This window comes from Cebus imitator, unplaced genomic scaffold, assembly GCF_001604975.1.
Source record: "Cebus imitator isolate Cc_AM_T3 unplaced genomic scaffold, Cebus_imitator-1.0 Scaffold238, whole genome shotgun sequence".
Classification (NCBI taxonomy): Eukaryota; Metazoa; Chordata; class Mammalia; order Primates; family Cebidae; genus Cebus; species Cebus imitator.
The window spans coordinates 297749-320125 of record NW_016107553.1 but is presented as its reverse complement, the minus strand read 5'-3'; the positions used below and the strand labels follow the sequence as shown (position 1 = coordinate 320125).

Here is a 22377-nt window from a genome sequence, read left to right as displayed (position 1 = left end):
TTGTGGTGAAGCCAGAAGATCTTGAGAAGAGTGTGAGGAACATGCTTCCCAGTGAATAAAAGGTGACCCAACTTTTGGGCCATGAGTGACAGAACCCTCCAGCTGAATCCGCATATGCTCCTAGAAAGGTACCCTATCCAAAGTAGCCACAGAAGTGATTTAAACAGAGATTTGGCCCCAGCAAAAGGCCTTTTCTTCCAGGTCAGCATCACATACACTGTCTTGTTTGGCTCCTACCAGCTCTGCTAGGAGTGAGAGAGTGAGACTCAGTGACCCTTCCCTTCCCTCTAGCCTACCCAGCCCACAGAGTCTTGCCAAACACTCATTGCACTGACATCGTGTGACCCTGTCTTTGACATTACTGGTAATGTCCAGTATACGCAGATGCCAAAGACCAGCTAAAATCAGTTCAAGAATATTTCAAGAGTTCCAACTCTATGCAATACAATATACCATGAATCACTAGATCATGGTGGGAACAAAAGAGAGAAAATCCATGGAACGCCCATAAGCGGTTGATCCCAGTGGGTTGGTTATGACTGTAGTTAGTATATACACTGCTGTTGACACTGCCTTTATTTATGTGTAGTCACATCTGCATTGTGTCCTTTATGAGCTCTTAGAAAATAATGAATGCACCCAATTGTTTAGGGCTCCCACAAAGTGAAGGACAACATTATTTCAAATTATTGCAAGAAGCCCAGGGTATCTGGAGACAGAGAAAGCTCTTAAGTCTACTTTTTATACAATAGAGCTTCATACCATTATTCTATATATAATCTTTTCACCAAAACACTGTCGCCTGATTGTTTCAACAAAGGGCCTCTTTGTTTTGATAGCCAAGAAAAACCTTAAGCTCAGTAGAGACAAGAGAACAAGCTTTTTAAATTACAAATGTAACGTCAAAACCATACTTTTGGAATGTAAGTTGGAAGTTTTTTTTTTTTTTAATTTTGTTAACTTTAAACAAAGTTACAATTTTTTTATACTTAAATTCGTAACCTAAGTATTTTTAAGTTTTAAAATTTTGATTAACTTTAGGGTTTTTTTTTTTTTCTTTTTTGATGATTTCCATGGAGTTCTTTGACATGCAGCTCAGGGTGACCATATCTTTCTTATCTTACTACAAGGTAGGCCCAGGTGAGCTGGAAGGTGATAACTTTCCCATACTCCTCAGCCCTCTGAAGGTCCAATATATCATGTTTGACATTCAGCCTCTCAGGATAATCCTAGCCCTGAACATATGCTGATATGGCTTGGCTCTGTGTCCCCACCCAAATCTCATCTTGTAGCTCCCATAATTCCCAGGTTGTGTTGTTGGAGGGACCCAGTGGGAGATGATTGAATTATGGGGGTGGAGGGGCCTTTCCCATGCTGTTCTCATGATGGTGAATGGGTCTCATAATATGTGATGGTTTTAAAAATGAGAGTTTCTCTGCACAAGCTCTCTCTTTGCCTGCTACCATCCATATAAGATATGACTTGCTTCTCCTTGCCTTCCACCATGATTGTGAGGCCTCTCCAGTCATGTGAGTTGTAAGTCCAATAAACCTCTTTCTTTTGTAAATTGCCAAGTCTTGGGTATGTCTTTATCAGCACCATGAAAATAGACTAATACATATGGGCTCCTACACATACATAGCTCACAGTCTCTGTAACAGGACAAAGGTAATCTACCTGTTACTACCTCTAGATAGATTGAAAGTCCCTGATTCATCCTCGTGAACTTGAGTGCAATTTTAACGCCATGACCTGTCCATTTTTTTGTATTTCCCCAATATTTTGGAAGCTCCTTGAAGGCTTACCTTTCCACTGCTGTCTTACAAAAGTGGAGAGAAATGTGTGAAGAAATGTTTCCTATAAGATGTTCCATCTCTTTCAGATCTATACCTCCAACTAGACAGGAAAAGTCCTAAGTCCTCGCCTACCCTGTGGGATGCTTGTGAAAGTTGTTACTTACATTGTGAATACAAATAAAGTAGTTGGTCTCCCTATTCCAGGCTGGTAGGTAATGTACACTTTGTCCTTTCTCACTGTTTTTTGTTAATAAAAGGAAACCACCAACCTATAAGAAATATTAGAAGTGATCATCTCTATTCCATTGGTGCCTTAAGAGAAGAGACTGTGTCTTGTTTGAGGTTACATCTTCAATACTTAGCACAATACCCCTGGAAGGCAATGGATGTCCTCAGGCATAGGAGATATAACCCTCCAGCTGTATGCATGTCCATACAGGTTGCATGGGTAGTTTGCTTAGGAAATGTTTATGAACAGAAATGGTCCTGGGCTAGAATTGCATCTACTTATAAGGACTCAAAAGGTCCCTGTTTATCTCCCCAAACTCATTTCTTAATCTCTTAGCTTTGACCATATGGAAACTCTTTTTCACACACTATTCCTTTTGCTTAGAACATTTTCCCTCTCTTACCCTTCCTTAACCTTGCCTTAGCTAACTCTTACTGTCTTTAGGTTGTGTCTTAGATGTTACCTCCTAGAAGAACCTTCCATGGCCTCCTAAGACCTCCTCTGTGTATCTGAAACATTGTGTGCCCACACCACTGTAGAATTTTATGTTGTAATTCAATTGCCCATTATCTTGCTTACCTTCTCCAATGCTCAGTAACTTTCTTAAGGACGAAAAGCTGTTTTATTCATTATTTTCTCTCTACCTACTGGCAACCTATTTTGTACAAAATAGACATTCAGTAAATATTTGTTAATTGAATGAATGAATGAAGTACAAACAAGGAATATTTTCTTAGGCATAGATGCCTTATCTTTCAGAAATTAAAGTACAGCCACTTTGTGTCTGCATTGAATCCCAGTACAAGCTTCTCAGAGGATCCCTCTGGAGAGGCACCCCAGCGTAGGACCTAGTTGTTGCTCAGGCCCTCCCAGAGTCTGCCTTTCCCTGGGTGTAGGGCCCAGAATTTCCCCCACTAGGTTGGGCTTTCCTTCTATTCTCTACCCTTACTCAACTCCTCCATCCTCTCTGGAAGACTCAATAATTCCTCTTCCAGGCTCCATGTCCTCCTGACCTGCCTGAACTTGGTGACGACTCTAGCTCCTGGGAATCTGGTGATCTCTATTCACCCACCACTACCTATTTCATTTGCTGTGCCTGAGGTATGTTCACTAACAGCTTGTTGAGTATGGTTCTGCCTTTGGATGAAACTTGAAGGTCTGTACTGCTTGTCCTAAACAGCTCACAGTCTTATGGGTAGGCATGAGGCTCTGCAGCTGCTCAATTAATCAGTACCAGAAGCCAACTTATATTGGGTCCTGTCTCTGAGAGAAAGTCCATGTTGGCTCCACTACTGAGTTTCTGATCCTTGGGGGATTTGGAGAGGAATGTCCCTAGCTCCTCTCTGGTGACTGTTCACTTGAGTCCCCTTGGAAGAGAAACCTTTAAGAATTAAATCACTGCAGTTTTCCAGTAGAAGAAGTATACTGCATTTAATAAGGATAAACAACTCTCCACTAATAGAGGAGGATCTCTGCTTGCAGACCCTACTATTTCACACTCTGTCCTCATTCTCATACTCTTCCTTTGCTCCTGGAAGTGATGCTGAAAGGATCAAGATCAACAGGCAGTGGAAAGAAATGAAGGATGCAGGAGAAAGGTGGACGTTGGTAATAAAAGAAAGAGAGAGGGGTGATGAGGAAGGTAGGAAGATCAGGACAGAGCAAGAAACAACAGGATGAGATTCAAAAGAAAGCAAAATGGGGAATATGTAAGTGGTAACGGCTAAGAAATTTTAATAATGAAGAAACCATGGTGACCAAGAGGAAGTCGAAGAAAGCTCCTGGAGCAACCTAGAGAGACAGAAGAGAGCAGAGATGTGAGTGAAAAGAATAAACCCCACATAAGAGAGAGGATCTGTACTGTAACTCTGATATTGACTAAGGATTGATAGCCTCCCTTTTATTAAATGCCACATACATGCCAAGGGCTGTGCTGAGGCTTTGCATTTATTATAGTGTAGTGGACTCACTACCCCAGAATGGAATCCAGAAAACACTTAGACATCTACACATGACTTCACATGCAGGAGACTAGGAGAGGGTGGTTCTTTCCACCTCCAGTCTCAGCGCAGGAGGGCAGAGCCTGACCAGCCATAGAATCCAGTCCAGGTACTTCGACAGGGGAGCTGAGTGGACGAACAGAAGCAAACTTACCCCTGAGCATAGGAAGGGCTCCATCACCTTTGGAATGCTAGCAAATAGCTAGGAGGGGTGAAGTGGGGTGGTGATGGCTTTTGCGGGTAGGAAGTTACCTGAGGTCCTCAGGCCAGCAGGAATGGCCTTGGAGCTCTAAAGATTCAGGCATTAATGCTATTATGACCATTTAGATACCCAGGGCTGGTGAAACTAGAAACAGAACTCACAGATGTCCTATCTCTTTGAATCCTTGTTTATAACAACTCTGTTATATCTCCACTGAAGAAACACTAGTTACTTCACCAGTGCTGCTGGATGGTGGCACTAAGTGCAACATGATCAGTGTGATGCCAAGACCAGGCTTTTTCCACTCTACCCTAAGGTATCTCATTAGAGATGGCATCTCTGTTGTCCCATCTCTGCTATCCCATTTCTGGTTGTCAGAGCAATATGTTCTGGGAGGTCAGCCTCAGCCTCAGGCCATCTTTAGGCAGACAGGAAGTTAAGAGAAGGGAAATGCAGTGCTGGTCCAAAAGCAATGACCAAGGCAGAAAGGGGCCCCTGGGAGCCATGAAGACAGAGGCCACGCTGGACATTTCCAGCTAGACAGAGAGGAAGGTTAGAAATCAGGAAAAGATAAGCAGGAATTCAGGCAATGAAGGCTTGGGGCACAGGAAGCAAAAAGCCTGGTCCTATAGGTTGGCATTGGTCCCCTCCACTGGGTGGGGACACACAGAAGCCTGGAGCCACAGGATGTCAGGAACTTTCTGTCCCTTTCAGCTTCACACATGCACAGCTTAGTGGGAACATTACCCTTGATCCTCTGAGCCAGGGATCACAGTCTACAGGATTTGTGAAAATTTGCTTTTGTCTTGCAGGGACTTTGTCCCCATGTGATTCATTAATTGACCCATTGCTCCTTAGAGCAGCAAGGAGCCTGGCAGTTCAGGCCATTAAGTCCCTTCTGTAGGCCTAATTCATGGCCTGACATCACAATCCTAACAACATAATCCATTTGTCCTGATTTGATTTTTTCTTTTTGAGAGGCTCCCTTGGCAGCCAGGTTTTCTTAATACAGTATGATTCATCCGTATGGTAATTACCATTCGAATTAGTATCTCAGACATGATTCATCTTTGGAAACATTAAGCTGGAAGCATCACTTACAGAAAGGCCTGTTTCATTCACAGCCATGGGGAATTTCTGCAGAGATGCTCCTTCATCCAGCTGGCATTTCTTGAGTTTTGTCCTATGCTGGATTCTGAACTAGGGGCCTTGATGCCTATAGAGATGAATAGGCCCTACCTAGGCTGTGCCCTCAGTAGCTCCCATTCTAGAAGGGAGATGAAAGGGACATATGGTCTTATCAGATGGTTTGTATATTCAGAGATGCCAGGTAACATATTCTCCTTACAGTCTGGGATAGAGGTTTTCAAACTTTAACAGCAATCAGAATCACCTGAAGGGTTTGCCAGACCACAGATGAGATGGTTGGGTCCCAGCCCAGAGTTTTTGATTCAGTAAGCCTGCGATGGAGCCCAAGAATTTGCATGTCTAACAAATTCCTGGGTAAGGAGAATGATGCTGGTCTGGGGACCACACTTTGAGGATCATACCTCTAAGTCTTCAATTATTTCTCCACTGTGCCCTTTCTCCATTGCTTGCAGTGTGCTAAGCAGTGCCCTGTGCTGGGTACAAAATGTTGATTAAAGCTTGGTCCCTGTCCCAGTGGGAACTCACAGCATAATAGGAGAGTAAACAGTGACTTCTGTACTTCACAGAAACTGCCACTGCAGCTTTGCTTAAGGTGTCATTGGGTTACCAAAAAGAACATGATTATTTCTTGCTGGAACCCAGGGAAGACCACATGGAGGAGGCAATTTTTTTTTTTTTTTTTTTTTAAGATGGAGTCTCATTGTCACCCAGGCTGGGATGCCGTGGTGTGATCTTGGTTCACTGCAACATCTGCCTCCTGGATTCAAGCAATATTCCTGCCTCGGCCTCCCAAGTAGCTGAGACTACAGGCAGGTATCACCATGCCCAGCTTATTTTTTGTGTTTTTTGTAGAGATGGGGTTTCACCGTGTTAGCCAGGATGATCTTGATCTCCAGACCTCATGATCTACCCGCCTTGACCTCCCAAAGTGCTGGGATTACAGGCAGGAGCCACCGCACCCAGCTGCAAAAATTTAATAAAAGGTTATAATGTAGATTGGAAGAAGTTGTATGGAAGGGTGTTTACAGCTGCGAAATTCCCAGATTTTCAAAGGTCCTCGGGCATCCTCTAACTCCTTCTGAGATGTCCCCCTGAAGTGATAAAGGTTCAGCTCACTTCCTGTAGTAGCCTGTGGCACAGCTCTGGTTAATTGGCCTGGTCTTAGCAAAGCCTTTATTTTTGACTTTCCAGAGTTCTGTTTGGTCAGTGTCTCGTGCATGGTCTGAATACCCTCAGTAGAATGGAATTCTCTGCACAGGCATTTGAATGGAATGTGGAATCATGAGCAGAGGAAACAGCAGCTTGCTACCAAAATTCTCCTTCCCATCCCTTTTTAAGTCTCCAACAGCACCCTCTGACAGCCTCACTGTTTTTGTTGATTCTTCAGGAAATTTGCAGTTTTTATATCATTGCATTTTGTTTACACACAGACATCCATCAGACATGAAACTCCAGGTATCTTCAACCTTTTAGAACACTGCTTGTAGATTCCAAAGTTAGAGAAGAGGCCCATGAGACTAGTAAAAGGGGTTTTCAAACCATAGCGCAGAGCTCTTACACTCCATGCTGTGAGAGAGGCCCCTGCATTGTTACCACCTGTTAACTCATAGGTGACACAGTTAAAATAAATGTCATTGTTTTCCAAGCTCAGGGCACTTTAAAAAACACATTATGGGGAGGATAAGGGTGCTATAGAAGCACATATATAGTCACTAGTGAGAAATGGCAGCTGATATTGAAGAATAGTATTAAGAGGGAGGGAACAGGAGAAGCTAACAGTATTAGAGAATAATGATCATCAAAATAATCATCAAAATTAAGTTTAATTATACCCTCCATCTGCCACTTAAGAAGGGGCTGGGTATGATGGAAAGTATAATCCCAGCACTTTGTGAGGCTGAGAGTTTGCTTGAGTTTGGGAGTTTGAGATCAGTGTGGGCAACATAGCAAGATCCCATCTCTACAAATAATGTAAAATTAGGCCAGCACAGTGGTGGTGCCTGTAGTCCTGGCTACTCAGGAGGCTGAGGTAGGAAGATCACTTGAGCCCAGGAGGTCAAGACTGCAGTGAGCTGTGATTGTGCCACTGCACTCAAGCCTGGACAACATAGTGAGACCTTGTCTTGGAAAAAAGAAAAAAGAAAGGAAAGAAAGGAAAAGAAAGAAAGAGAGAAAAAGAGAGAAGGGAGGGGAAAGGAGGGGAGGGGAGGGGAGGGGAGGGGAAGGGAAGGGGAGGGAAGGGAAGGGAGAAAGAAAGAAAGAAAAAAGAAGGAAGGGAAGGAAGGAAGGAAGGAAGGAAAAGAAAGAAAGGAAGGAAGTATGGATTATAGAACAGTAAAACTAAAAGGGACCTTGAAGATGATAATTGGCCAGCCCCTTTATGATAAAGATAAGAAAACTGGGGCAAGGGGCAGGTTATGAGGAATAGGATTCCAGTAATTTGCCCAGCATCACACAGTTATACAGTACAAACTGTGGGTCTCTCCAGGGCAGAGTCTGTCTTTTTAAAATCATTGTTCTCAAGCATCTACTGTAGTCACTGTAACTGCAACTCAATATTTGTTTATTTATATTGATCTCCATATCTTGGTTTCTTTTAAACCCCATGATTCTTTCAAATTATCAATTTCATGAAAAATTAGTAGGGAGAATAGATGATCAGATTAAGTCCTTTGATTTTAAGCCAATCAGCAAATGATAATGGAATATTGTTAAACTATTGGTGAATTTCTCAGAACTGGCCAAGTTTGGTTAGTAGCAATTAAATCCTCATTTGGCTACAGCTGTTCTGAATACTTTGTAAAGATTTGATGCCATTTCTTATGATTTATGTGTCTAATTTTCAGCAAATACAGGTGACAATAAAATGTTGCCTGTGGTTCAGATGAATTCAACGTATTTAGGGCCAAAAAGCCAGAGGATTTGAGCCAAGTTTTTGGTGAAGACACAGAATTGAGAAATTTCAAGAACTGTTCATTGAGAACTTACAGTGCCAAGCACTGTTCTAGGCACTTCAGATACAGCAATGAAAAAAAGAAAGTCTCATGAAGCTGACATTCTAGTGGAAGGAACAGACAACAAACAAATGAAAAGGGATGGAGGGATTGTAACTACAATTAGCCCTCTCTTGAAAGTGCTTCCTTTGACATCTGTAGTAGGATTCTGTTTGGTTTGGTAGTTAGCAGCACTGGCTTAGAGATGGAGAGTCTTGATATTAAGTCCTAGCTGTGTGTACTTTAGCTCCTTACTTTTAAATGCTCTGATGATAGTTGGACCTCTTCATAGAGCTGTTCTGAGGTTTAATTGAAATCATGTCTCACTACTCAGGGCCTAGTTCATTTTAAGCATTCAACAAATGATGCAATTATTATTATTATTATTGAGTCAATGGACCTCTAAGTAACACACTTTCTTCTTGTTGAAAGATTTCAGAAGATACACCATCAGATCTTAGAACCTCATAATTTTCATAACTGATATCAAAAAGATAGCTTCTGAAACAGAACAAGTACCAGAATTGACTCCCCTTGGCAATACCCTCTTTGACTTCAGTAGAAGTCAGGTGAAGAAAAAGCTCTCTCTGGCTATTCCAAGGAGCTTTCCTTCTGGGTGAGTGCTGTGGATGTGGTGTGTCTGATTGCTTCATGCCTTTTAGTACATGCAAGTCTTTGCCTTTGTTACCATCTGAATTACCCCAGCTCTCTTCAGCCTCAGTATGTTTGTTTCTTTTGTTTTGGGCCTAAACTCCGTGTCCCAGTACTGGCTTCTATATGGCATCCCTCTTTCATGAGTCACAAGGAACTGCAAATGTTTTTTTAAGTATTTATGCAAGTGTTACCTAAGCCTTGCTTGCTTTTCTGTACGTCACTTTATCATATCAAGTCATTTTGCCCAAACCACTCCAAGCCATGTCATTTCACAGCACTTAAATGGGAAGGGTGTAACTCCATGGAAAGGATCCATTCACAGTTTGCAGCATTGATCTGTAGCTCTCTATATGAGTCTAAATCTCTAAAAACTTAACAATGACCAAATATAAAAACTCTGACTGCTCTCCTTTACTCCCAAAGATTTCAGCAAGTCCTGTAGAGTCTACATCCAAAATATGCCTTGACTATATACAACAGCCTGCAGTTTTTTACTAACTTATTTGGTATACTTGTTTATTATCTGCCTTCCCCATGAAAATGAAGCTCATCTTGCTCACTGGTAGAACACCAGCAGTTGGGCTTAGCACAATGTATGTGCTCAGTAAATATAAATCAATTGATAAATAAACAAATGCTCACATAGCTGTTTAGCATGTGTGGATGCCATGTTGTGATATGTTGGATTTTGTTTCAAAAAATATATTGGCCCATATAGGGCAGTAGTCTGTTTAGTTTTAATCAAGTAAGATAAAAGCATATATATTACTGTATAACTTAAAACTATAAATCTCCACATAAAGGAAGCATATTTGGTCATTCATTAGACTTGACTATTTTCAAAAGTAATTGAGAATGACCAGGAAGGGAATTATCATTAATAAAAACAATAACAACAGCATTGTAAACATCACCTAAACCTCTTGCCAGAATCACTTCTAACCGTGTGACAATGTGTAGAGCAATGGGTAAAGCTGGACCACAGAGTTGGAGAAATCTGGGTTTCAATCCTGGCGTAGCCTCTTACTAGTTGTATAAAGCTGACTGTATTTCTCTACCTCTCTCTAGGCTTACTTTCCCATCTATAAAATGAATCAACTTTATAGAGGTAGTGTGGGGATTCAATTGTTAAGTAATTAAAATACTTATTATTGTTCCAAACACATCATATTGTGTCAGTTAACTTTTACTGTGTAGTAAAGCACTCACAAAACTTACTGACTTTTCAAAACAATCATTTATTTAGCCCATGATTCTGTGAATTGGTTGAGTAGTTCTAGTCGATCAACTGATCTCTGCTGGCGTCTCTCATGTATCTGCGGCAGCTGGACTGGTAAGTGGATGATCTAGGATCTAGGATGGTCTCACTATGTGTCTGGCTGTTGGTAAGTTATCAGCCAAGGTGACAGGAGTGACTGGGCTATGGTTTCTCATCCTCCAGCAGTCTAGTTCAGAATTCTTCACACGGTAGTTGTTGCAAAAGCAACAAGAGAGAGCAAGCTCCAAAGCACAAGTATTTTTTAAACTGCTTGCATCACATTTGCTAAATTTCCTTTAGTTAAGGAAATCACAGTTCTAGCACATCATCAATGAAGGAAATAATTCATGGCCATTTTTGTTGCCTGCCACAATCCTCTTCATCACTGTCATCATAAAAACTAGTATTTATTGAGCGCTTACTAAGTTCCAGGTGCTGTTCTAATCATATTACATTTATCAAAGTGTGTAATTCTATTCACAACCGTATGAGGCAGATACTATTATATTCTATATTGGAGAAAAGGAAACTGAGGCACAGAATGACAAAGCAACTTAGCCAAGGTTGCACAGCTGGAAAGCATGGGAGCTAGAATTCAAACCAATGCTCCAGGGTCATACTTGTAATGACTGTTCTCTTCTGTCTCTTCTTCGCACTCTATATGTGAGCTTTTCCATGATTTCTTCTTTTTCATGAGTGATCTAGGAAGAGATAAATACCTTGATTTTCTTTTTTTTGAGATGGAGTCTCACTCTGTTGTCAGGCCGAAGCGCAGTGGTGCCATCTTGGCTCACTGCAACTTCCACCTCCTGGGTTCAAGCGATTCTCGTGCCTCAGTGTTCCAAGTAGCGGGGATTACAGGCATGTGCCACCATGCCCAGCTAATTTGTGTATTTTTAGTAGTGACAGAGTTTCACCATGTTGGCCAGGATAGTCTTGACCTCCTGACCTCCTGATCTGCCTGCCTCATCCTCCCAAAGTGCTGGGATTACAGGCGTGAGTCACCACGCCCGGCCAATACCTTGATTTTGACAGGTTCCCTGAACATTGCCATATCTACCACCACATTGTCCACACTTCAGCATTTTTCCAACAAAGCATCTGGAGTTTCTCTCATCCAGGATGGATGTGACTGGGATGCGTTATTTCAGGTCTTGGTAGTAAATTTGATCTCTTTCTGGTTCTTTGTGGTGACGATGTTGGCAAGGGTGTTGGAAGCTCAGAGCTTCATTCATAGAGCACTTCATCTTTTATTTATTCAGACAAGTTTGGGGCCTTAGAAACATGTGGCTGATAACAATGCTGAAATATTACATAATATAAACATAGAATTTATATATGTTTATTAATAGTTTCTTAGAGGTGATTTGCAATAACTTTTGATATCAGAGACTGTGGCTTTCTCTCTATCCTCAGCAACTAGCACAGCCAAGATCACACAGAGGACACATTGAAGGAGCTCAGTACATGTTTGCTGTAAATATCTATATCCATATCTGTATTTTATTAAGACAGGGTCACAGACACATATACTAATGGTAACCAGATATTGGCCAGGTGTGAACATTAATGAATAGTTGGGACTGGCATCCAGTGGAGAACTCAGGCCCCATCTCACAGTAGAAGGCCTAGTCATTTGATACCATGTAGGAATGCTCAGTGTTATCGGATTGTTTCATTATTTAGGAGATGCTGTAACTTCAGATGTATATCTAAAACTTTCCTGAATTTAAAACAGTGTATGTCAGATGAAACAGGTCTGTTGACTGAATCTGGTCCATGGTCAATTGATTTGTGACCCCCCCCCAACACATTAGGTACTTGTTAGTACATTTCTATTGCATTATTACTGTCCTGAAGGCCAGAGGTGGAAGGGGAGACACAGAATAAGGAAGAGATGGAACAATGAGATGACAAGAGATGAAGGACTTCAAGAAGGATGGATGATTGCCTATTTCAGAGATTCTGTAGAGGTCAAAGAAATGGGAATAAGGCCATTAGATTAAAGCAAATTAATTATTTGGCACAGCACTACATCTACAGGCTCTGTTCTTAAAAACCAAATGGTCAAATAACATGGGAAATACTCCATTAAGCAAATTAAAATAATTTCTTTACTCTGACCCTTCTAATTGTCTTTAATATTCTACTATGCAATGTAAACCTCCAAAAGGAGAAGAGATTTACTGAGTTTTTTTAAACTTTCATGATCAAGGAGTCCTTAGGTCATATAATTCGTTGTTTAGAATGATTAGATAGAATATGATTAGATAGAATGTTTTGAGGAAAACATTTTGGAAAAGCTGGATAAGAGGCTGAAGAAACCATTGGGAGTCTATGGAGGCCTGATGTGGAGACTGGAATGCGTGGTAGTGAGTGAACACACAATGAGCCAGTGGAGCAGCATGGCAAGTATAGAAAGTAGGCCAACCTATTAGGAACTAGGAATTGCCAGCTTAGTCATCTTTTTAAGACAAAACCTTTTTAGCATCATTCCTTTGCTGAAAACAGACAAGCAAAAAAACCTCAAGGGTGCCCGCCTCTGATGTGTGAAAGCTCTTGCTTTAACATTCCAGGCTCTCATTTATCAAGTCAGCTGACCTTTCTCATTCCCCAGTTACTCCCTGCACTCACACCCTGCTCTAAACACCCTGCTCTGCTGGATGTCCTTATTGCTTGCATGGTGAGTGGTCTCCCCAGCTGCTCCAGTTAGATACATGCCTGTTTTGCAAGGCACAGGTCAAATCCTGCTTTCCCTATTAAGCCTTCCTTAGCCATCAAGCTTCAGTCAGTTCTTTTGCTTAAACAACTGGAGCAGTTACTTCTGAAGGACTTACATGGGACTTAGTGTGTTGGAGACTGCCTATATGATTTGAGGCAAAGAGAAGAAAACTATGTCTTGAGCTCTGCAAGACATTTGCCCTCACAGTACACCCAAATAAGGTTAGGATAATATTGCCCAGAAATACAGAAGAGCAAGGGCATAACTCCAATCACAATGCATTTCATAGATTATGGTCTATAGTTATACAATCACCTATTATTCCTTGAGGGTAAAAGAGTGTATTCTCTTTTATAGGCTTTTTCAACAGTAAAGACCATCATTTCTAGACACTGGGCTGAGTATATTACATGTTTATCTTGGTGAATCCCACAACCTCCCTAAGTAGAGCGTTATTATCCCTATTTTACGGAGGAGGAAGCTGTCTTGAAACATTTAAGTCAGCTTGTTCACACTTATGACCAGTTCTCTATCTGGTGAAGGTAGTCAGGTGTACAATCTCATGTACCTGACCCCAAACCTGGGCTCTTTCTGTCCCAGCACACCATCTCCATGGCCATGCTGGCCACCAGAAATTTAATGACAGAGAATAGAGAATTGAAGGTAAGAATTCACACTGCATCTTCAAGTGGCAGATATATACCAGTAGAAAGAGGAAGACAGACAAAATCTGGTAAGGGTCTACACAGTTTGAATATAATTGGATTCTAGGTGCATTCTGGGGTTTTATAAGTACCTAGCACAGCTCAAGAGAGGCCCTCTTGAGTGTCCATGGGCCATAGTTAAGGTGAGATTTGGAGGATGCAACATCATGGGGGCACATGCATGACCCGGGGGGCAGTGAGAGTCTTCTATTCCCTGGTCATTCATCAATGTCACCGAAGGAGGTGACCTTCATTTCCACCTACTCTAAGCTCTTGGCTGTTCTTTCTGTCTCCTTTACTAGACTGTGAACTCTAAGGAGAGAAACGATTTTATTTATCTGGGCCTGTCACAATTTCTGGTATATAAACAGTAACTATTTGTTGGTTTGATGAATGAATGACAAGTCAGCCAAGGCAAAGTGCTCATGGGATATATGATAGAGAGAGCACAATGTAGTACACCTTTATCCCCCCATGAGAGAGCCAGATTATCTCACTGCATGTTATGTCTCTCCCATGTTTGTTTATATATTATCCAGCAGTCTCTGGCTTCTCAGAATGCTTGACAAATTCCAAATCCTCCCTTCCATAATGTCAAACCTTATAATTTTCAGGCCTCATCGAAGATTGTAAAATCCTGCAGCAGCACAAGAGATGTGTGCTGTCCTTTGCACTTTCCCCACATCTTCCAACACAGTGCCTTGTGCAGAGCAAAGACTATATACATGCACGTTGAATGACTGCATTGAAATGGATTGGAGACATGGTTGGGGACCTGTCCTAACAGTGCCATCTTCTTGAGACAATGCTTGGTGAATTCAGGTGGTAAAGAGAGAAGAAATCAGGATAGTGACATAGATGGGGCAAGAAGAGTAAGCAGGGTCTATCAACTCATTGGATGTGGAAGGTGGAGAGGAGAAAGAGAAAAAATGATTCAAAGACTTTGATCTCAGCTGACAGTCTGAAGGATTATGCCCAAGGGAGAAATAGGGAAGTTCTCTTTCCCCATGACCCTCTCATCCTCACTTCAGTTTAAGCATGGAGAAAAGATTTCCCATAAAAGTCCATTGAGGCTGAAGTACTCAGTGGAGGGAGACAGACATGGTTGGTCATTCAGGAGTGTTCAGGAGGACAAGAGAGAAAGATCTGCCCTTATCTCTCTGCAGAAGAGCTTTGCTCTGCTGAGGAGGAGAAATTTGAGCTGAGTGTATTTTTGGTTGGTATGACTTGTAAGTTCTCTGTTTGATAACAGAGATGTTTGAATGGCCTATTTTATAACTACACAGAGCTTTTCCAAATAGATGGTGTCTGTAGAATGTTCAGGTTAATGCATGAGCCCAGTGCTCAGAGTGTTTGCACTAGGAGCATCTGAGCCTTCTTTCTTAATAAGTCATCTTGGCATTTTGTCAACAAGTTAATTTACTTTTCTAAGAAACTAGATTAATACTTCCTGTACTTTGTGCTATTCACAGATCTACAATGCAGTGAGAAGAGGAGAAGAAACAGAAAATACAGTTGGAGCTCTACTCCATTTCTTCACAAAGCTCCCAGCCTCTGAGACAGCCCATGGAAGGATAAGCATTGGTCCGTGCTTAAAGCAATGTGTCCGAGACACTGTATGTGAGTATCGTGCCACCCTCCAAAGGACATCAATATCGCAATACATCACCGGTTCTCTCCTAGAAGCAACCACCTCTTTGGGAGCAAGAAGTGGCCTTCTCAGTACTTTTGGAGGATCCACTGGACGAATGATGCTGAAAGGTAACGCCTGAAATTTCATTTTTAACCTTTTATCTTTGACTGCAGAGAAGGATCTAAGTTAAGATTTATGCGTCTCCTGATGGAAAATTGAGTTCACTTTTCAGCAACTTTAAGTAAAAGTTGCTTCTTTAAGAGAATATAAACAGGTGGTCCCTTATTGAAATCTCCTAAGGTGTCAACATTCCAAATAGTAGTCATTAAGATTTTGAAATTTTTTTCAAATGAAGTAAATGGTTAAAATGCTATCTTTAATTTTTTTTTTTTAATGATTCAGGCAGTTGGTTTTTCCTAGTTGTAGTTTATGACAGATGTCAGTTACTGTGATAAGATGCTAGGAAGCAAATATGGTCAAGCAGTCATATTGAAAACCCACTGTGGTTGGGAGCAGAATGAGCTATAGATCTCCTTCATACACAGAATTAATAGGTCTCTGTTGACCAGAAAAGCCAAAGGCCATCTTTCAGCTACTCCCATCTTGAAGGACAAGATAGGCAGGCATCCCACTGAAAAATGAAAGCCAATGGAAAATGGGGTCCCTTGGCAATTGAAGCTCCCAGCTACTTCCTACCAGTAGCAGACAGGCAAGTCAGAAATGGTAGTGCACCAAAGAACCCCAGAGACTTGTACACAGCTGTCACAAGCTGCTTGGCAGCCTTCCCTGGCAAGAAGCTGCCAACCAGACAGGGACCATGCAAAGCAGCGTTCCACTGCCTGGGGGTTGCCAGAGCTCAATCTGACAGCAGCTATTGTCTCTGCACAGCAAGTCCTGAGACCCAAGGCCAGCAGGCCAGTGACCTTCCTCCTTGATTTTCAGCCTTCTCCATTCCTTACCCTCCCACACACACCCCTAGAGAGGGCTAAGAGGAATACCATAACCTCCTTGTGTACTATGTTGGGTGCCAAATTTGTCTGATTTCTGGAGTTGCCCAAACTTCAGGGCATTGGTTATAAATGAATGAAGAATAACACAAGATTTGGTGACAGTAATCCAAGAAACTAATGGCTTCATGTTTTTCATCCATTAAACACATTTTTTGAGTCCCTATTAGGTGGTAGGTGCTGGAAGGGGAACAAAACATAATACCTGTCCTCATAGAGTTTATAGTCTCTAGGTGGCAGCTATTTTCTCTACACACAGGACTCAAGGGTTCTCTTCTCTGATGTGGCTCCCAGAGAGTGCCAAGCCTGCATTCTTAATCATACTCTTCCCAGGAAGTTGGGCTGAAATTGGCATGTGGAATTGGCATTGTTTTAATGCTTGTGATTGTATACCAGGGCCTTATCCCATGAGTTAATCAACACGTGTTAATTAAACCCTCTCGGTTTTCCAAGACTTTTTTTTTTTTAAGATGCAGTCTTGTTCTGTCACCCAGACTGGAGTGCAGTGGTACAATCTTGGCTCACTGCAGCCTCCACCTCCCAAGTCCAAGTGATTCTCATGCCTCAGCCTCCCAAGTAGCTGGGACCACAGGCACGTACCACCTTGCCTGGCTATTTTTTGTATTTTTAGTAGAGATGGGGTTTTGTCATGTTTATCAGGCTGGTCTCAAACTCCTGACCTCAGGTCGTCTGCCCATCTCGGCCTCTCAAAGTGCTGGGATTACAGGTGTAAGCCACCACACCTGGCCTTAAAGTCTTTACGTGCCTCCATTACACATATTTCTTCAACACGTAGTAGAATAAAATGCATTAGAAAACCAGATGGGTTTCTCACCACAAAAAATAATATGTAAAGCATATGTTAGTTAGCTCACTTGAACCTTTCCACAAGGTATATATATTTCAAAATGCCATATTTTCCATGACAAGTAGATACAATTTTTATTTACCCACTTTGTGCTCAGCAGTGTGTAGGTGTTATAGGGTAGCCTAATGAGGTGTAAGTCAGTTTATTTGCCTGTAAGGTGTTCATCATTTTAATGAGGAGGCCAAATTTGTATGCACCTAGTAATCAAATAATATAGGAAACTGCAGAGAGGTAAGTGGCAAATAATGTGGAAGTGGCTCTTAAGTGTACAAAAAGTTTGGATAGTGATTTAATATTCTTTATGAGGAATGGCTTGGCCTGAAATGTGAAACCTCAGCAAAGAAAAGTCAATAAAAGCCACATTCTTTTGTCTCCATTAATTGTTAAAGAAATGGATATCCAGGCTGCCCAGCCAAGGCAGGCATGTCTCCAGTCTTCCACAGATCTATGGAGAGAAAAAAAGAGGCTGCTGATGTGTGCATCTATACCCCTGATAGTAATTTGACCTCGATTGCTATTTGTACTTCCCTGTTCAAAATAGAGCCTCATAGATCAATATTTCTAGTTCTGACATTCACCAGACTGTCAGCTAATGTGTTATTTTTAAATTGGCATTTTATGCAAGAGTTGGAAGTTTCAACTTTTTGTTTCGCAACTCTTTGATGATTTCTGAGAGCCCCCTAGAAACTCCTGCTGAATTATACAATTAGCTGGTTGCCTTCTGCCCCAAACTTATTTCTGCAGTCATGACTTACTCTCTTGAAAACCTTTTTCAATTTCAGCATCCTCTCCCATTTGGTTTTGAAAGTCTTTATGTCCCTCAGTTAAACATATTCCTTTAACATGTAGTGGAAGAAAATGCATTAGAAAGCCAGATGGGCTTCTCACCACTAAAAATGATAAGTATGTGAGGTAAAGCATATGTTAGTTGAACCATTCCACAATGTATACTTATTTCAATTTCAGTGTTCAATTGAACCATTCCACAATGTATACATATTTTAAAATATCATGTTGTACATGAAAAATATATGTAATTTGTATTTGTCAAATTTTAAAAAATTAAGTAAAAAGAAAATAGGTCTTCAAAGTAAAGAGTGTTTATGGAATATATAGGATCAACACATTGGGTAGTGAGTCTTGAGCTCTGATGGCCATGAACTCTGCCAGGACATCAGGAGGACATGCAGCTGTTGTGATGTGGTTGTCAGCTTCTTCTTCAGCATATGTCCTGTGGCATAGACTTGGCCAACAGCTTCCATCTATCGGGGAATATATAATACACCCTTAGTATCCAGTTTATAAATGGGTTATATTCTACAAGTTCATTTCCCAGGAGCTATGTAGAACTTAGAACACTTTCCTGGACAAGCAGTATTAAATGCTGTGATTTGGTTCCCAGATTCTAGTTCTCAGAACCTCTCTAACCCATAACACAGTTGAAATCCACACATTTCCCATGAAATAAAGAGGAAAACACTATTATTGGAATACTGAGCATTAGCCTCCGAGGAAAAGCAATACAAGTGAGTTAGAAGACATTTCTTGTTGGGAAGCAATAATTTTATTAAAGATGAGTAAAGAGTTAAAACCTTTATGGAGATCTTGAAAAGGACTTTTAGCCGTTTCTGAGATTCTAGATGTTGGCAGCTGTAGCTTTTTGTTATGGTTAATTACGCTTCAAAACTTGTACCTATATGAAAGAGTCAGAAAATTACCCCAGTAACTTCTTCCCTAATTTTTTTAACAAGATGCTTATAAATGGTATGAAGAATGGTGGAAGGAGGCAGCATGAGATGTAAATTTTTTCCCTAGAGATAAAGAAAAAGGAATAAGTTCAAAAGAATAACCTCTTCCATAAGAGAAAACATGTTTGAAGTGGATTAAATGGAATTGGTAAAGGTGGATTAAAAGGAATTGGTAAAGAGAAAAAGGAGCGGGGAAGACAAATGCTGTATGATTTCACTTATATGAAGTACTTAGGGTAGTCAAAATCATAGAGACCTTAAGTGGAAAGGTGGTTACCAGGGAATGAGGAAGAGGAATGGGGGGTTAGTGTTTTAAGAGTTTCTGTTTTGCCAGATGAAGAGTTCTGGAGCTCAATGGTGGTGATAGTTGCACAGCAATATGAATGTACTTAATACCAGTGAATTGTACACTTAAAAATGTTGAGATAGTAAATTTTATCTTGTATGTATTTTATCATAATAAGTAATAATGGGGGGGGGGAAGGCATGTTGTGTAGGCCTTTCATCCCCTCCCTCGTCTATTAGGATGTAAGAAAGAACCGAAGCACTCCTCTTCTGGAAGTGGTTATGATTATGAGATGGGGGTCATGGTCACCTGTAGTAGATGAGAATAGAAGAAAATGTCCAACGAGTTGATCATTATTCACAAGTCAAGAATGGGTAACTCAAGGCTTGATTGTCTAGAGTTCTGCAGCCTTGGGGCTTTATGGATTGGTACAGAAAGCCAACAATCAGAACACAAACATGCCTGCTTTTCTGCCACCAAAGGTGGTCTGTCTATAAAGCTGAAAGTTTGCCAAATAACAAGAGACACTTTCTGATATGAAGCATTGATCTGCAAGGGTATGCCCTTAATCATAAGGGTGTGCCATCTCAAAGTGGAAAAATAGAGAGCATATGCTTTTCAGCCAGGGACTTCCACTAGTTTGATACAATGAAGATCCTTCCACTTCCTGTCCCTGTGCCCTTTTCCCTCTCTTCGTTAATCTTGTTAGAATCTCAGGACTAACACCCTACAGCAGTGACAATTGAAAGAATTATTGGCGTCAACAATTAGGAAGAAATTTTCAAAGCTATCACCTGCTTTTTCTTTTTTTTTTTTTTTCAATGTTTTACTTACTGAAAATCATAAAAACAAGATAAAGATAAAGGGGAGAGAAAAAAGTGAGATAACTGATGGTAATGTGGAGTACTAAAAATGGCAAAATTTGAAAAATAAAGTGATGACAAGAGGATTTTTCACATAAGGCAGCTAAGTGTTTTCAAATGTGCATATTGTACCAGCCAACATAATAAATTCAGTGTGTTAAGCTAAATTTTTCCTTCTCAAATTGTTGCTAGGTAAAGCACATAAATTAAAGTATTAAGTATTACATATAACTAGGATAAAACATAGTTGTTCATATTTAAATTGTGTAGTAGAAGGGAGGGCAGATCGACCTACTGAGGCCAGCAAGAAATCTGCCATCTTTCTGACAGATGGAGGCCAGCAAGATAGTGCAGACACAGGGTGCCAGGAGGAAAGTCTGTTACTACCATGATAAGGATGTTGGACAAGGCCATCCAATGCAGCTCACCAATTTGGCATGATTTATCATTTGCTTCTCAACTACAGTCTCCACTGAAAAATGAAACTCTATTGCCCTCACAAAGCCAATGCCGAGGAGATGACCCAGTACCACAGTGATGACTACTCTAAATTCTTACACTCCATTCATCCAGATAACATGTTTGAGTACAGCCAGCAGGCGCAGAGATTCAACATTGGTGAGGACTGTCCAGTATTTGATGGCCTCTTGGAGTTTTGTCAGTTGTCTGCGGGCGGCTCTGTGGCAAGTTTTGTGAAACTTAGTGAGCCGCAGGCAGACATCACCATAAACCAGACGGCACCATGCAAAGAAGTCTGAGGCATCTGGCTTCTGTTATGTCAGTGATACAGTCTTGCCCTTCCTGGACCTGCTAGAGAAACACCAGGAGGTGCTGCATATTGACCTTGATATTCACCACAGTGATGGCGTGGAAGAGGCCTTCTATGCCACAGACTGGGTCATGATTGTGTTCTTTCATAAATGAGGAGAGTACTTCCCAGGAACTGGGGACCTATGGGATATTGGGGCTGGCAAAGGCAAGCATTATGCTATTAATTACCCACTCTGAGATGGGATTGATAATGAATACTGTGAGGCCATTTTCAAGCCAGATATGTCCGAAGTAATGGAGGTGTTCCAGCCTACTGCTGTGGTCTTACAGCGTGACTCAGACTCCATCTGGGGATCAGTTAGGTTGCTTCAATCTGAATATCAAAGGGCATGTCAAGTGTGTGGAATTTGTTATGAGCTTCATTTTGCTGATGCTGATGCTAGGAAGTAGTGTTACATCATTTGCGATGTCACCTGGTGCTGGACATAGGAAACAGCTGTGGTGCTGGACACAGAGATCCCTAATGAGCTCCCATATAATGACTACTTCAAATGCTTTGGACCAGATTTCAAGCTTCGTATCAGTCCTTCCAATATAACTAGCCCAATCACTAATGATGCCTGGAAAAGATCAAATAGCAACTCTCTGGGAACCTGAGAATGCTGCGCCACACACCTGGGGCCCAAATGTGGACTTTTGCTGATGATGTAACCCAGAGAAGAGTGACAACAAGGACGAAGAAGACCCTGACAAATGCATCTCCATCTGTTCCTCTGACAAACAAATTGCCTGTGAGGCTGGGCACGGTGGCTCACACCTGTAATCCCAGCACTTTGGGAGGCCAAGACCGGTGGACCACCGGTGGTCAGGAGTTTAGGACAACCTGGCCCACATGGTGAAACCCCGTCTCTACTAAAAATATAAAAATTAGCTGGGCATGGTGGGGTGCACCTGTAATCTCAGCTATTTGGGAGGCTGAAACAGGAGCATCGCTTGAACCCAGGCGGCAGAGTTTGCAGTGCGCTGAGATCGTACCACTGCACTCCAGCCTGGGTGACAGAGCAAGACTCTGTCACAAAAAACAAATTGCCTGTGAGAACAAATTCTCCAACTCTGATGTAGAGGGAGAGGGTGGCTGCAAGAATTTTTCCAACTTCAAAAAAGCCTGGAGGGTCTAAATAGGATGAAAGAGAGAAAGACCCAGAAAAGAAGTCACAACGGAGGAGAAAACCAAGAAGAAGCCAGAGCCAAAGGGCCCAGGAGGAGGTCAAGGTGGCTGAGCAGGCCTTTCCAGCTCTGGCTTCTTGCTGGGTCCCCTAACCCCTTAGAGCTAACATTTTCTATTTCTCTAGACTTTTTAGTAAATTGTTATTTACTAAATATAAACATCTTCGGGACTAGACTGAAAGACAGAAACCAGGGTCCTGAGCCCAGGGCAGCTGTGCTGGGTGAGTTCTTCCAGGAGCTGCCTTGCCACCCTTCCCTCCCTAGTTC

At 41.6% G+C, this 22377-nt stretch overlaps 1 protein-coding gene and 1 pseudogene across 1 annotated transcript in view; both read left to right on the top strand.

The window, feature by feature from the left end:
* PLCE1 (phospholipase C epsilon 1) overlaps window positions 1-15479 on the top strand; it is a 103866-nt gene extending 88387 nt beyond the window's left edge. The window contains exon 2 of the mRNA XM_017498160.2: window positions 15180-15479. Coding sequence (XP_017353649.1) covers window positions 15180-15479 — 300 coding nt within the window. The remainder of the gene's footprint in view (window positions 1-15179) is intronic.
* Window positions 15480-20442: 4963 nt separating this feature from the next.
* On the top strand, window positions 20443-22061 carry LOC108282287 (annotated as a pseudogene).
* The last annotated feature ends 316 nt before the right edge of the window (window positions 22062-22377 follow it).